General features: G+C 43.2%; 1 protein-coding gene across 1 annotated transcript; it reads left to right on the forward strand.

Moving 5' to 3' along the window:
• The first annotated feature begins 9,539 nt into the window (after nt 1–9,539).
• ccn5 (cellular communication network factor 5) lies at nt 9,540–15,057 on the forward strand. Its single transcript, XM_046397908.1, has 5 exons — nt 9,540–9,775; nt 10,622–10,838; nt 11,326–11,574; nt 12,413–12,654; nt 12,864–15,057. The coding sequence occupies exons 1-5, from the start codon at nt 9,713–9,715 to the stop codon at nt 13,149–13,151; spliced, it is 1,059 nt and encodes a 352-aa protein (XP_046253864.1). The 5' UTR covers nt 9,540–9,712; the 3' UTR covers nt 13,152–15,057.
• The last annotated feature ends 300 nt before the right edge of the window (nt 15,058–15,357 follow it).

The following is a 15,357-nucleotide window of genomic DNA, read 5'->3' on the forward strand; positions in this document are numbered from 1 at the left end:
CCAACTACAAAACTACTGGCCAACTGCCTTTATTTTACAACAACCGACGTGAGAAGCCGCGGCAGGAGGCAGCGCGGTTCACTGTGCGTTAAGGTGCGCGGACTGACAGGTAGAAGGATTAACGGCCCGGTGCGGCAGCAGCTTTGCGCCCATGTGATGAGAGCTTTACCGCCGGGCTAATTAATTCTGTCAAACCGTTACACGAACTGCCGCAGGCTATTTGTGTTAAGCAGCCTGCGTGTAGGCTTTAAAAATAACAGGAATTCTGTCAGGACCACGAGGAATGTTTCCAAAAAGATCTACTACAAGGTGGTTCGTGGCTCCCCACAAGACCCTGAAGAGTCCTCTCCTCACAGAGGGAACTCAAAGAGGGACGAAACACGACACGAGGCCCAGCTTAATCATAACATGTCCTAATCTTATGGGATTCACCTGTAAACATGATTTTAAAGCACTGACAGACCAAAAGTGACTCCTGTTTCAACCGGAGGCTTAAAACATGATTAAATACAACAGAGATTTAGGGGTTGAATTTGACAGTTCGACCTGCAGGCCCAAATAAAAGATCAGTTAGCCCACAGAAAACTAATTGACTAATTGAATAATCGTTCAAGTGATTTTTTTAAGCAAAAATGGCAAAATATTTGCTGGTTCTTGTACATGAGGATTTGATGCTTTTCTTTGTCATACATGAGAGTACATATGTGTGACATGAAATCACATTTTATAGACAAGACGATGAATTGATTAATAGAGAAAGTAATGATTTGTTGAAGAAATTGATTGTTAAATAGCTTCTCAATAACATACTGTACACTTCTTAGTGTGTACATGAATTCTTCATAACCAACAGGGATATTTTTTTGTTTGTGTACAGCCTGTTTCACATTTAAAGCACAAAACATGTCATTATTTGACGTAAAATAAATATTTTATGTTTTCTTTTAATAGTTTTATCTTGAGTCACCATCATTAAATGCACAAAAAGAAGGGCTGGTGCTTTGGTAATTGTCTGTGTTTGGTTTTAAAAATATATCTTTATAGGGATCATTTTTGTTGTAGTGGGGACTCGAGATAATCACGTTTTAAAGCCAACATCAACAAAACTTAACAGTTAAATCCTTTAAGACATGGCTGACAAAGTTCGAACAATTATTAACAGTCACTTTATCAAGCTTGTATGTAACTTGTTTAGCCTGCTTTAACTGCAGATATAAGATTTTATCAGCAATTTCCTCTCCTGAGGTTACCCCGTCAGCATCGTCGCCTTGTCAGTGTGTCTTTTGCTTCCACTTCTATGGCCCAGATGTCTGCTGTTTGCTGACAGAAGAAACCTTTGACATATTTTTTTTTCCTCCACAAAGAAACAGCTGCAGTCATTTGTTTCAGTAATGTGGCATCTAGGAGCTCTTAAGAGATATTATGAGCTCCTTGTAATATTCCAGTGAGCTAAAAGAGTCACTTCATTTCCCTTGTTAACAGCCTTTCTTTTTCAGTTACTAAAAGCAATTATATTTCACTTATTTCCAAAGACATATCCTATATAGACAAAAGTATGAGGATACCTGATCACCTGACGCCAACAGGGACTTTAATGGCATTGTGCTCTAAACACACAGACAGCTTTGCAGCTCTAACAGCTTCCACTCTTCTGTGAAGGCTTTCCACAACATGTTGGAGTGTTTCTGTGGGAATTTGTGCCCATTCATGCAGTAGAGCATTTGTGAGGTCACACACTGATGTTGGACCAAAAGGCCTGGCTCACAATCTCCGTTCCAGTTCATCCCAAAGGTGTTGGATGGGGTTGAGGTCAGGGCTCTGTGTGGGCCAGTCAAGTTCTTCCACACCAAACTCATCCAACCATGTCTTTATGGAGCTTTGCTTTGTGCACTGGGGCACAGTCATGCTGGAATAGAAAAGGGCCTTCAACAAACTGATGCCACAAAGTTGGAAGCATAGCATTGTCCAAAATGCCTTGGTGTGCTGAAGCATTAAGATTTCCCTTCACTGGAAGTCAGGGGCCGAGTCCAAACCCTGAGAAACAGCCTCATAAAGAGGTGTGTCTGGATACTTTTCTCTATATATTGAACATACAGGCATAGAGGTCATGTCAATTTCTGTGTTGTCTGTTGAGGTTTGAGTTTTCCAGTCTACTAGAGTTTTGTCTGTGGTGCACGAAGCTGAGAGATATGTCATACAGTTATGCCGAATGCTCTGCTGCTCTCGCTCTGTCTTCCAACTCAAGACTGAACCTGCACAGATGTTTTCTTTGCCACTGAAGCATCACTCGGGTTCTTTGACAGCGACACTTGTGAGTGTAGTTCATCAGAAACCTGCAGGATGTTATCAGCAGGCTGAACTCTGCTAAATGCTTCTTCCCTCTTCTGTCCTTGGCAGAAACGTGTGTCCATTTTCTCATCATCATCAGAGTTTAAATAGTTCAGCTGTTTTTGTAATCACATTAATCAATAAAACAGAGGTTGTGCAAGGAGTAACCCTTGACAGAAATTTATGTCATTATCTGACAGCATTGGTTTCACTTGTACCTCCAGTTATTTCTACAGGCATAAAACGAGACTTTGGTATCATATTTGAAAAATTTCATCACAAGTTGCAAAACTACAACTATGTAGGAGTACAGCCAGGTCACAAAACCTCAAATCCTCCCAACAAATGTTTGGTTTTATTCAGTATTGTAAAACCAGCTATTGACAAGTAAGACAAATGCATTTACAAAACTGTTGAACTGTTTTTGGAGGAACAGACCAATCTGGACCCTGTTGAGTACCGTTTACATCTCCAACACTTGTGCATTAACTGGCAGCTGTAACAAGGAAAGCATCAGCCACAGCAGCGTTGGACTGTGCGGGTGTTTCAGTTTCTCCCAAAGATGCTGAGTGAGGTCGGGCTCTTTCACAACATGGAAAACAACTTTGCCTTCCACGCTGGGTCACTGCCATGTTGAAACAGGAAGTGGCTTTTCCTAGACTGTTGGAAAGCACATCGTTGTCATGTGTGACTGTATGCTGCAGCAGTGAAGAGATAGTTTGACATTTCAGAGAAATACACTTATTATACGCTTTCTGGCTGACACTTGGTTTGTATGATTGATACCACTCTTTTGTTTGTGAGCCAGGAACAGTGTTTATCTGAGCTAAGCACGAAGACTGGAAACGGGGGGAGGGGGGGCACCAAGCATATCCAAACATGATAAAATCCATCTACCAGTTCCTCTAGAGGTCACCAAATAAAAAGTTACATGTCTGAAGTGTTAAAATGACGTGTTGTGGTTTTGTTGGGTTCATTGACTTCCTGGAATCTTGTTATACTCTGGTTTTTGTACTGATAATGTGAGCTTCAGAGGCTCGCCGTCTCCCCCTGTTCCCAGTCGTTATGCCAGTTCCCAAAATGTCAAGCTACCGCCTTGAGATTTCCCTTAATTGGTGTTAAAAAGGCCTGCAAAAGCTGGCTCTTCCAAAGTCAAAGTTAGTAGGCAGAGAATGTGTGGCAGTGAGGTCAGATCCTTAGTGATCGGACATGGAAGACCTTCAGTCAGAATGACCTGCTTTGACGAGCCTGAAGTCAGTGAGAAGATCACTCTGCTTTGTTGAGTCTGTCAACATGATGAAGGAGTTCATGCAGCACAGATTTTTGCCAAGGACAAAGCTTTCGCCAGGCCTCACTGTGCAAAATGTCCAGCAGGTGGCACTGAAACATAAACAGAAACCAAATGAGTAATAGACGTCCAGTCACGAAAGTCTGTGGACTCACATTCAGCCACATATGCTCCAATAAATACTAAAACTAAGCTAATAAGATTCAATCTGAGTTCCAAGATTTTTCATCTTTGCTTTTTCCCTTTTATTTTGTTAAATTTTATCTATCCTGTCATGCATGAGGCCCAGGCTCAGTCCCTGACCAATAAAACACGTTCTCGTCCTGCGTCGGGTCAGAGCTGTGCAGGTCCACCTGTCCTTTGATGTCCAGCACAGCATTGATCTCTCTGTGGTTGTCAAACACCTCACGGAGCTTTTCAGCCTCAGAGCAACACAAAACAGGTCTGTGCGCTGATGGAGGAGGAGGTGGAGGTGGAGGTGGAGGCTGCTCTGCTGGACTCACATCTGACAGACCTTCTCATATTCACAGATCACAGCTGTTTTCACGCAAGGTAACAAATGCGATCACCATTTTAAAATTCATATTGATCATTTGTGGTGCAGGCTAACAAGTACTGATTCATGATGCTTAGATGTCATTATTTTATCATATTTTATCCATATTCCGTCAGTTCAATGGGCCTTTTTCACCACAGATAAAAGCACAGTGACAGGTAAATTACTGTGGAGAAATCTGACTCTCTTCACTTATTTATTTTTGCTGGCCTGGAGGTCTACAGCTGCACTGTTTGCTTGCACATGTACCTCAGTTTGAGGGTATTTTGGTGTGTCCGGGGCTTCGTGTTTATCTCGGAGTTGCGGTCAGCCTTTTACACTCATGGACACTGAACTGTGCTGAAAATAAATATTTGGTGTTGGTGATCGGAATGATTCACTTGTTAACAAGTGAAGTATAAGGTCTGTGTTTCTTCCCCTCTTCGCCAGAAAGCAAACTAATAAATCATGCAATCGTATAGTGAATTATTTCTAGATCTGTGTCATGACCCATGGAAGTATGTCATGGATCGTGCAGTGGTTAGCGCTGTTGCCTCATCGCAAGAGGGTTCCGGGTTTGAATCCCGGTCTGGGCCCTTCTATGTGGAGTTTGCATGTTCTCCCTGTGTCTGCGTGGGTTTTCTCCGGGTACTCCGGCTTCCTCCCACAATACCAAAAACATGCACATTAGGTTAATTGGCTGGATGGATGGAATAGTGTGTCATATGTTTTCACTCTCAGAAGGAGCCCATCATGTGTCCATATCTCACATTTATGGTTTCCAGCACAGTGTGAACGTGTCTGTAGTAACTGTCAGCAGCCTGATAAAATAAATCCTGAGTGTGTTTAAAATGTCTCCAGCTGTCTGCAGAATATGTCTTCACTGCACTTGTAGTTAGCTCACTCAGCTAAAAATACTGACGCTGTGTACCATGCTAGGAAGTGGTTGCCTTCATGAATTGAATCCCTGTTGCTTATTTATTTGTTCTCATTTATTTTTAGTAAGTGAAGACAGAAATGGACGTGTCGTCGGCTCAGGCGTGCCAACGAATGCAAGAGGTTATTTCTAATCTGCGTTTCTGCAAGCTGCTCTCCACAAACACCTCCTGGACGCCACCTTGGACAAGAAAAAGTTTACAGAGAGTGAGCAGGTGATGAGGCAGCAATATGCATGTCAAGGTTTGTCAACAGTTAGCCCAACATTACAGCACACATAAAAACATTAACAACCAAAGTCATTCAGATTGATCCTGAGGAGGACATGTTTATCGGTGGGGACATGAACTCTTATAGCAGAACATCACACAGGTGTGCAGACGTTTCACTCATTTCATTTCACAAGCTCTGAAGTGTGACGTGAAGATGCACAGGAAGTTGTCATTTTTCATGAGAACAACATTCTCTGGGTTTTGATACGGCCTGCAGACAGCTGTTTCTACCTTCGCTGGTAACATCTGTCAGCGCAGCTGTCATGATGAGTAGGTGTGATCGAGCATCTGGACGATCTGTGCTTTTCTTTTGTCGCCGCAGACTCGGCAGTGACCTCCACCCCGTGTACGTCAGGAGGTGACCTTTGCTCAGGACGACGTCCTTATCGTCGGCTCTCGGTGTTCCTGTGGCAACACTGTGGGATTTTCACACATCGAGCTGGAATGCCTGGAATTTTAGGTGCAATATTAGGAAAAATATTTTGCCTTCAGCCAGAGTTATTCCTGTTGGAGGAGCCATGGTTATGTGTGTGTGTGTGTGTGCGTGGAAGTAATATGCACATGGTCAAAGGACACAATCAGTTCTTGAGAAAACTCTTTCTTTTGGAAGTTTCCATTTCGTGGTTTCTGCTTCTGTTCTAGCAAGTCTAAATGTTTTTAGACTGTCGGTGTGTGGAATGTAAGTAATTACTGTATTTAGTCTCTGCGGACCAGGCAGAATTAAATCATGTCTGGCTTTGTTGTTTTGGGATATTTTTAGACCACTCATTGCAATTTAAGTTGTATATTATGTCATAAAAACATTGTGCACCTGTAGTGTTTCCTCTGCAGCCTGGCCATTTTAGTGGTCAAAGTACTTTTGCTGCTGTTCAGTACGTTACGTAAATGTTAGACAGATTTTCCATCTGCTTAAATCTTCACTGCTTCCTCTTGTCTTTTTCCTCCCTATTAGAAGTTGTTTAAAGTGGCACTTTTTCCTCTTTTGAAGCTTCTGCCAATCCACCCAGAAGTCATTTAGATCGGCCATTTGGTTATAAAGCCAGTGAGAATGGACAAGAACAACAACATTATCCACAGTGCAAATCAACGTCCTTGTGTGAGCATGCTGTTTGAGCTGAGGCGTGTTGCAGGGGAGACATAAAGGAAGATGGAGGAGTAACAGACACAGTGCAGTTTGAGCTTTGATTGTGTTTTGAATGGTTTGGGACAGCTCAGTCTGGGACCTCTGCAGGGCGTGGTGGTCATCCAGTGATGCCCGACATTACATTAGCTCTCTGAAATCCTTACTGGAATAATGAGTCAGTGCAGCTCAGTACATCAACATCATGAGCCGACTACCACTCACACATCCTTCCTGACTCGAGGCTGCAGTGCCGGACCTCTCACTATTTCTGACTGTTCCAGCAGTCACGGTTAATCTGACCTCTTCACTGAAAGAGAACCTGCAGATCCAGCAGAGCCAACCAGCCAATGACTGGAAAACTTTCAGAGACACGCGGTGCCAAAACCTCAGACACCAATTACCAAGAACACTAGGTGCTGCTCTGAATGTTACGCATGTGTCAAATGTTGTCCTGAGAAGAGATTTGGGTATTTTTATGGCTGTTTATTCTGAGTCACACTCAAATCAGTCTCAGCAAGTTGGCACCACCCAAATCCACAAGCTGGCAAATCTGAATATTGTCTGGGTTTGCTAAGGTCACACGTGTTGGTTGGTTGGTTGATAGGAGAATAAAAAGTACAAAACTAAAAATGTGTAGGATCCTTTTTGTTTGTTAAAAATGTCCAAAAGCTAAATCCTGAATCAAATTAGAAACACACAGAGCATGTAATCGTTGAACCAGTTTTCAAATGTGTTACACAATTGATTGCTGTGATTTTAGTTGTTAAATATCGACAGAACAGAACTGCAGGGTTGAAAGTGTAAATGTGGCTGAGTTACCACACAGCAGCTTCCCCTCTGAGTATCACGACAACAGTCTGACTCAGTGTTGTATTTTGTGTTGTCGGCACTCAGAGATATTTTTGGGTTGTTTCACAACTTCTCAGAACGTATGTTAGACATTTTGCTCCACAGCGATAGATTTGATAGAGCAATTTTTCTTTTCTTTCTGCCCTCAGATCACTGAATTCTTTTCTAGCATTTGCAGGACAAATAATATTTTCATTACTTTGCCGCGCAGTTTTTGCATTTGTGAATCAACAACGAGTCCACTGGGCTTTTCCTACATACCATCACTTGCCAAAACAATATTCACCCAAACTGAATGAGGGTCATTGTACAGGATTTGGAGGTTTCTTCAGAGTGATCCTTTACTGTCTGGGAGCCCTCCAACATCTGTGTGCTCTGGAAAAATGTGCTGAGCCTTCACTGCCTCTTCTGGTTTGAATTGGCAGATACCGTATGATTTCACTGTGACTGATACCGACTGCAGATGTTGATGTTATGTCTTCTAAATACTTCTCACACAGCAGTTTTTCATCGATGGAGCATAAAGAAGACTCACGGTCTATTCATACAATGTGTCCCACCGGGTATGTTTTGGACCATTCAAAGGTTTTCCATTCAGAATTTTAAATAGTCCAAGTAAGATCTCGGCCGGCTGTATTCCTTATATACAACAGTTTGAGATCTTCTTCCAAAGTAGTGGAGCTATGACCCATTACAGTGCAATCCTTCCAGCCTCTGTCATTCTTGGAGAGCTTGGAAAACACGTGCAGGGGAGGACAGGAAAGCATCGTTTTCAGAGAAAGCTGAATTTGAGACCTTGCAGTGCATCTACGCCGCCTGGCCACCTGGAGACCACCTGCCCGGACGCACATTCTTTCTGTCTGTCTCCTTCTATTTATAACTCATCACTGGATGTCTGCACTGCCCACCCTGCTGAGAAAGAAATGTCTGATGTTCAAATTCAGGAATTTAGGGTTACTTTCGACTGAATCCTTTAACCGTGAATGGCTTACTTTATGTTTGAGTGACCGCAGTCTTTCTGCTGAAGACTTTGGGTTCAGGCCTGTTGTAGCTGTGATGGCATCCATGTAACATGTGCATGTACATAACTGCACTATAGAAATGAGTATTTCAGATTTTATATGCTTTGGTCACACTAGCTTCTCTATAGGGATGCCAGTGTTAGTGGGAACCCTTGAAATGTAAGCACAGACGTTCATCATTTTAATCCAGTATGAACACCAGGAGAAAAAGCTGGTTCAGCCAGTCATGGTTCCCAGATGATGTCTGAATGTCATCACGTGATCCTCTGACTTCACTTCTTGCACCACCACGAGGTTGACATTTGTGGTTTTGAGTGAAATGTCCCATAAGTTATTGCATGGACTGATTGACGGGCATTTGGTACACAACTTCATGTCCCCCAGTTGGTGATTTGCTGATTTTTAAGTATTGGGGGACGAGCTGGACTGTTGGCGAGAAGGATGGACATGTCAAAGTACGTGCATGCAGCATGTACTCATTTTTCTCTGTCTTGTTTTTTGTCTCTTGTCTTGTCTGTCTCTACCTTGTGTATGTGTCTCACTTGAGTCACAGTTCTCATGGGAAGACACACATTTTGAATGGCCGAGTAGCATTACATGTGTCCGCATCGCGTCACGTCTACACATGTGACTGGTCTGTGACTTTCAAGAGATTAACAAGGAGAATTCTCTTCAGGGGCCAACTGCTTCTGTCACAATCGAAGAGATCAGGATGATTCAGGTTCACGTCAGCCTCAGACATGCTGCCCTTACATCATGGAAACTGGAGGGAAGAGAAGACTTGAATCTCTTTCATGTCTGGCTGAAGTTACACATTATGGTTTCAGGAGTATTTTAGCTTCAGGAGGAAAAAATTGTGGGAAATCTGTTCTTTATCCTTTCAAAGGATGAACTGCCATAACTGAAGTAAAGAGAAGCAGCAGCCTGTAAACACGTCAGCGAGATAAAACGACTCAGATCGGAATCGTGCCCACAAAAGCCCTGGAGGTTGTTTGACTTGTAGACAACCACACTAATGTATTTTCTCCCTTCAGCTCCCTTTAAGCTGTGTAAACTTAAAACGCCACAAGACTGGAAAGAAAGGGAGGGGAGCAAAAAAGAGGGGAAAGACTTGGGGGTGGAGGTGTGTGTGTGTGTGTGTGTCTGGAAGTGGGGAGCAGCAGGGAGAAGGAATGTGAAACATTTCTGATGCTGGTCCGCTGGCTGTTTACATGGTAGGCAGCCAGTGACATCAGAGTCCGGACTTTATAAATGTCAGCAGGAGCAAAAATGAGCAGTCAGAACCAGCTGCACTGGTCGCAGCACACCGTCACACAGATTAGCGAGACAGACTGAGCTCCGTCAGCCACACCAGCCCTCATGGACCGACTGCTGTGCGACTGTGTGACGGCTTTGGCTGTGCTGCTGTGTGTGGCTCCACAGGTGAGGCCCATCGCTGCTTTCTTTCGGTAGTTTGTTTCGATTGGGATGATTCTGTGGTGTGTTTTATCACACAGTCTCAGGAGACAAAGAAGAAACAAGTGATTATAACCACCCTGTCTGGATAGAAATAAGCTCACCGACAGATTGGTGTGCAAAAAGGATCAGATGAGTCGGGCTGTAACTAACAAGTTTAACTTTAAACTATATTTTTTTAAAGATCTGTTGATTATTTTCTTGATTAATTGATTAGATGTTTGTTCTATCAGATGTCAGAAGGTACAGAATTTAATTGATTAACCTGTTCGGTCCAACTAAAAGTCCAAAAACCTTTCAAGAGGCTGCAACTAAAGAACTTTGGGTGTTTTTGTTTGAGAAATGACTCAAAGGGGTGAAAAACATTATTAAAGAATAATTTTCTGCAGTCAAATGTCTAATCATTTCAACTCTGTGTGTCACATTTTTCCCTATCAGTGTTGTCATCTTGCTCTCTGGTTTAAAATTGACTAACAGTAAAAGAAATAATGTGTAACATTCTTGCAGGGATAAATTCCAACACAGTAGTTTTGTCTGGCTGGGCAGCAGGTGACAAAGAAGCAGTGGACTGTGACTTTATGCAGTGTCATAAAGCAGTGAGGGGAGTCTTCTGCTCTGGCTTCTCCAGATCTCCCTTGTGTTTTGGCTCCATCAGATAATTGAAAACAGCGGTTTGGATATGCAGTTTCTGAGAATACCAATAATACTTTGTTAGTGTGTATGTGAGAATATAGTCAGGAGGATAATTAACAATGACAGCCTTTGCTGTTTCATCCTCTAAGCAGCTCCTGTCTGTTGTGTTGTCCCCCGCAGGTGTTGTGCCAGCTGTGCAACAGGCCCTGTCGTTGTCCTGGTCCAGCCCCTCTCTGCCCCTCAGGAGTCCCACTGGTGCTGGATGGCTGCCGGTGTTGCCAGGTGTGCGCCCGGCAGGAAGGCGAGCCCTGCACCGAGATGTTTCCCTGCGACGACCGGAGAGGACTGCAGTGTGACTACAGCGCCAGCTTCCCCGGAGACCCCGGGGAGTGTGTCAGTGAGTGCCTCTTCTAACGGGCAAACAACCAGGCCCATGTCTGTGTGGGTCAGACAGAGTGGAGGACGTGCAGCCTCAGTCAGTCCGCATGAGTGGGACAAACAGACGTTTAAAGTCCTGCTCAGCCGAGTGGGACGGCCTGCCCTGCCAGAACTCCAAAGTGTTTCATCTTCTATTTCCAGGAGTGCTGTTGACACATTTCCTCTAGTGACTGCTTGTTGAGCATGATAGATTGCAGAGACAACACTTGTGGATTGAATAACAGACTGCTCAGTTTTTCAGCAGAGAGGCCTGGTTTCCCATAAAACTGCATAACCACTGGCAGGGACAGCAGCTCCTGTGCACTTACCGCTCTCCCTCCTTTTTTTTTCCTCTGCTGCCCTTGCATTCACCCCTTACCTAATCCTTTCACTTCCTGATTAAGTGTCTCACATCAGTCCGAGGTGGAGGTGTGGCTGACCACGTCTGTACTGTGTGTTCCTCACAGGTCAGGTGAATCTGGGCTGTGAAGTCAACGGCATCACTTACAAAGAGGGCCAGTCGTTTCAGCCCTCCTGTGACTCATTCTGCCACTGCAGAGGTGGAGGGGTGACCTGTGTGCCAGCTTGCCCTCTCACTGTCCGTCTTCCCACTCCAGACTGCCCCCACCCGCAGCACATCCGGCTACCGGGGAAATGCTGCAAGGAGTGGGTGTGTGAAAACCTGGAGAACACAATCATTCAGGATGCCATCACAGGTAAGCTGTTACCTTCACTGCTGTTAGCTGGGCTTTGTGCTGTACTGAGGTCCAGATCTCTCACGTCCTCGCAGTAGCTGCATATTCATTGAACAGTTCATAACAGAGGAGTGCTGTAGCTCTTCTCATCAAACTGCAAAACATCACATAATGTCAAACTCATCCTTTTTCCAGTGTCAGGGTGCTCGTGTCAGATGCATCTCCACATAACAGCTATAAATGTTGCACACTGATGATGAGTCCATATGGCACAGTGATCCCTCCCTTGTTTATGTGAGCTTTGCCACTGGTCATGTCTGGAAGTTTTTACTGGAGGATTTCTGCATTAAAGGGGGGTGTGTCTGGCCAAAGGGAAACTCACAAAGTCCAAATATAACCAAAGTTTCCCTGGAAAAGTCAAGTCATATTTTTTTACCGAATCACCAAGTTTCCAAGTTTCCTAACAACAGCTGCATAGCAATTAAACAGATGAAGCCATGTAGAGAATATTACTCCATTATGAGGAAAGTATGTGTGTAAGTGAGAGTGGGTGTTACGGAAATGAAGCCAGTCTAAAAACATCTGGAATTCTAAACACTGTCAGAGTCAGACAATGTGATAAGAGCAGAACATTTTGTTCTTGAATACAAAAGCTGCCATGTCATTCCTGAGGATCAGCTGATTATTGTGACATATGCACATTATTTTTGGGAGGAACAAAGTTTTGTTTTGTATTTTTATATTCACAATAGTCCAAATTGTTGGTCTGACTGACTGAAACCTGAACGCTGCAGCATGAACTGTGAATGTGATTTGAAATTGTTTCTTACCCTGGTCATTGTTTTATTGGTTTCTTTAGCCATGAGACCCACCAGGTTGTGGCTAGCCCCCCCGAGGGATCAACCTCTGAACAAACTAGCCCCACCTGCCTCCACCTGCACAGAGCAGAGCACCCAGTGGAGTGCCTGTTCCCAGAGCTGCGGGGCTGGGGTCTCCACACGCGTTTCCAACCAGAATCCAGCCTGCAAGCTGCAAATGGAAACCCGACTTTGTAAAGTGCGGCCTTGCAACGCAGTTCAGCCTGTCCCAAGGAAACCCATGGTGAGCTGTGTCTTCATCTATACCACCATGTTTCTCTGAAGACTTTATATGTTCAGTTCACCTGAAATCACAAAAAATGTTTTTAGTTTTATGTGTTGAGTTCATAGATGATTATCTCTCAAACCTTTCTGGTCTCTACAACAAAGTGAATAAACACAATACAAATAAATTCAGTTTTCAACTGAATGCTGTGTGTGTTGTTTTCCCAGTGGGGACAGCAGGGACGGTGCAAGGCCAGCTACACATCACCAGGCCCCATTCGGCTCGTGCACCAGGGCTGCTACAGCACTCGGGCCTTCAAGCTCCGGTACTGTGGGCAGTGCACAGACTCCCGCTGCTGTACGCCTTTTCAGACCACCACTGCAGAGGTGACCTTCAGCTGCCCCAGCGGCAGGCTGATACAGCGAGCTGTGATGATGATCCACTCGTGTGTTTGTCACAACAACTGCCCCTATGCACCTTACAGGAACCCTGCTCTGTGGGGCTTCAGGCCCTGATTGGCCTGCATGGGAACTGATTCCTTCAGAGCCAGAAGACTTCGCTGAGTGATTCAGAGGCCGGACAGAAGCCTTGTGCATCGCCATGTGGATTCACAGAGGGATCCTCTGATCAATGCACTCTGAAAGGGAAAATAATAATTCTAGGAAAAATCTGTGATTGAACAGGGATGATTACAATCAGAATTTTCATTCTGATGTTTTCCTCGTGGTTTTGATCTTACGAAAGAGTCAACACTATTTGGTAAATCTAGAAGAAACAAGGAAACCTAATTTACAGTTTGTAGCAGCAGGTGTAAAGCTCATAAAAAAGTTGGTGTTTAGAAAACTGTGCACTGATTTACCTGTTCAGAGGTGCCTGTACATTTAATGCCTTGTATGTCGAAATTTAAAGATCAGTCCTCAAAGTGACAATAGGGAGGAGCTAAAGTTGGTGCGGGTGATGTAGTTTTCGTTAAAAGCTGCACGTCTGGTCCATTTTCAGTCAAGTTTGTGAAAAACTGAGGTTGAGGCTCTCGAACAAAACTGATATATATATTGTGCTTTTCTACACTCACTCACTCAATGAGACAGCCATCGGGAGCATTCTGGGGTTCAGTATTTTGCCCAAGACACTTCAACACAACATGATGATGATCGAACCACCAACCATCCGACTGGTGGATGACGCGCTCCACCTCCTGAGCCACAGCAGCCCCACACGATACAACCAGGGTTTACTGTTTCCGCCTGTTTGGGATCTGATTCTTGCATTGTTCCTCAGTTGGAACAAGCAGGTCTGAACTCCGCTGAAAATTTATGTTGAGATTGGAAGTAACTTCAAATCTGAGTAATCCTGCATAACCATATCTGAACCAAGAGACTGAAATTCAAACTGTTTTTTCAAACCTAGTATAAGCATGAATTGAGGACAGTTGGCCATGATGTTAATTTGGTCATAAAGTTTTCAGACATATTTACACTGCTAACTGCTATCTCTTTAAATTACAGACTTAGAAATTCTGTTTATTTTGTAGAAACTGACACCAGCCTTTGTGCTGACAGATGCTGTTTTCTGATGTGAGCAATGCAGCTTTAAACTTGTACAGTTTTGTTTGTGTGTTTTGTGTTCTAACGACATTGCACTTGCTTTTTTGTTTTATGTTTTGTTGTAAATAATTCTGGACAGATTTCTACTATGTATTATGAAAAAAATGTTGCAGTATTTTTTCGTTCTAATGATATTTTTCTTGTAATAGTATTTACATATTTATATAGTCATTTTGTACATACTGTGGCTTTTTACATACTTTTATCTGATGTTTTAGTTCATCATTCATCCATAATGATTGTACAGTACGTTTTCCTCTTACTGATGAGCTGTCAAAACTTTGAAGAACATAAAAATACACAGATGTCATTTCATATGAAAAATGAAGTCCAATTAATTAAGAAAATGATGTTGTTGTTATGATGATGTCTTCTTTGGAAGTCTGCACTTCTGCATACACCCATTGTGCATCCAAAGGCTTTTTTATTCAGAGCAGATGACCTTGTTAGTCATGCTGACATCTGGTGGACAAAATAATTTACCGCTGAGGCTGAAGGCAGCAGGAGTTCTGTCACCAGCATCGTGGGACCAGAAGGGTGCATTCTGAAGCGAAGACCGGGTGTGAGTTGCATTTCAAGAACAAAGCAAACCGTTTAAAATGGGCTTTAAGACGTGTCTCTTGTCCTTGTATACTCGTTCCTGTGCAACAGTCCTAACCACTCAGAGCTGGTTGAAATCACAGTGAAAAGACAGTGAAAGCTGTCAAATGAATTCAGGAATACAAACCAAATCTTGGACAAACTAAAGTTTAGCCGTGATGTTGGTGGCTCTATAAAAAAGTATTGGGATCAATAAAAACATAAAAGCATAAATAAATATCTATATATATGTGTGTCTGTGTCTAGACATATATATTTATCCAGTAATTTATCCAGTATTTCACAAGTTTATGAAGTAATGTGAGAGAAAAGCACCCCAGAAGTTTGTGTTGTTATTTCAACATGTCATTATTTTAAAAAATTGTTGCTAAGAAGAATATTTTGGTTGTCTTTGTAGCCCTGTATCCCTATAATTATGAAGAACTTATTACTGATCAATAAAGATTTGCTAAATGATTTGACAACCACCAATAAAGTCATCAATGTCATCACTGTAAGTACTGTGGCATACAACTGG

The sequence above is a fragment of the Scatophagus argus genome, chromosome 8 (genome assembly GCF_020382885.2).
Source record: "Scatophagus argus isolate fScaArg1 chromosome 8, fScaArg1.pri, whole genome shotgun sequence".
NCBI classification, from domain to species: Eukaryota; Metazoa; Chordata; class Actinopteri; family Scatophagidae; genus Scatophagus; species Scatophagus argus.

Bases quoted from the DNA above. Each gene is read 5' to 3' on its own strand.
- ccn5 (XM_046397908.1), top strand. From the start codon at position 9,713: ATGGACCGACTGCTGTGCGACTGTGTGACGGCTTTGGCTGTGCTGCTG. The intron at 9,776-10,621 runs GTGAGGCCCATC...TGTCCCCCGCAG, and splicing joins TGCTGTGTGTGGCTCCACAG to GTGTTGTGCCAGCTGTGCAA. The intron at 12,655-12,863 runs GTGAGCTGTGTC...TTGTTTTCCCAG, and splicing joins CTGTCCCAAGGAAACCCATG to TGGGGACAGCAGGGACGGTG.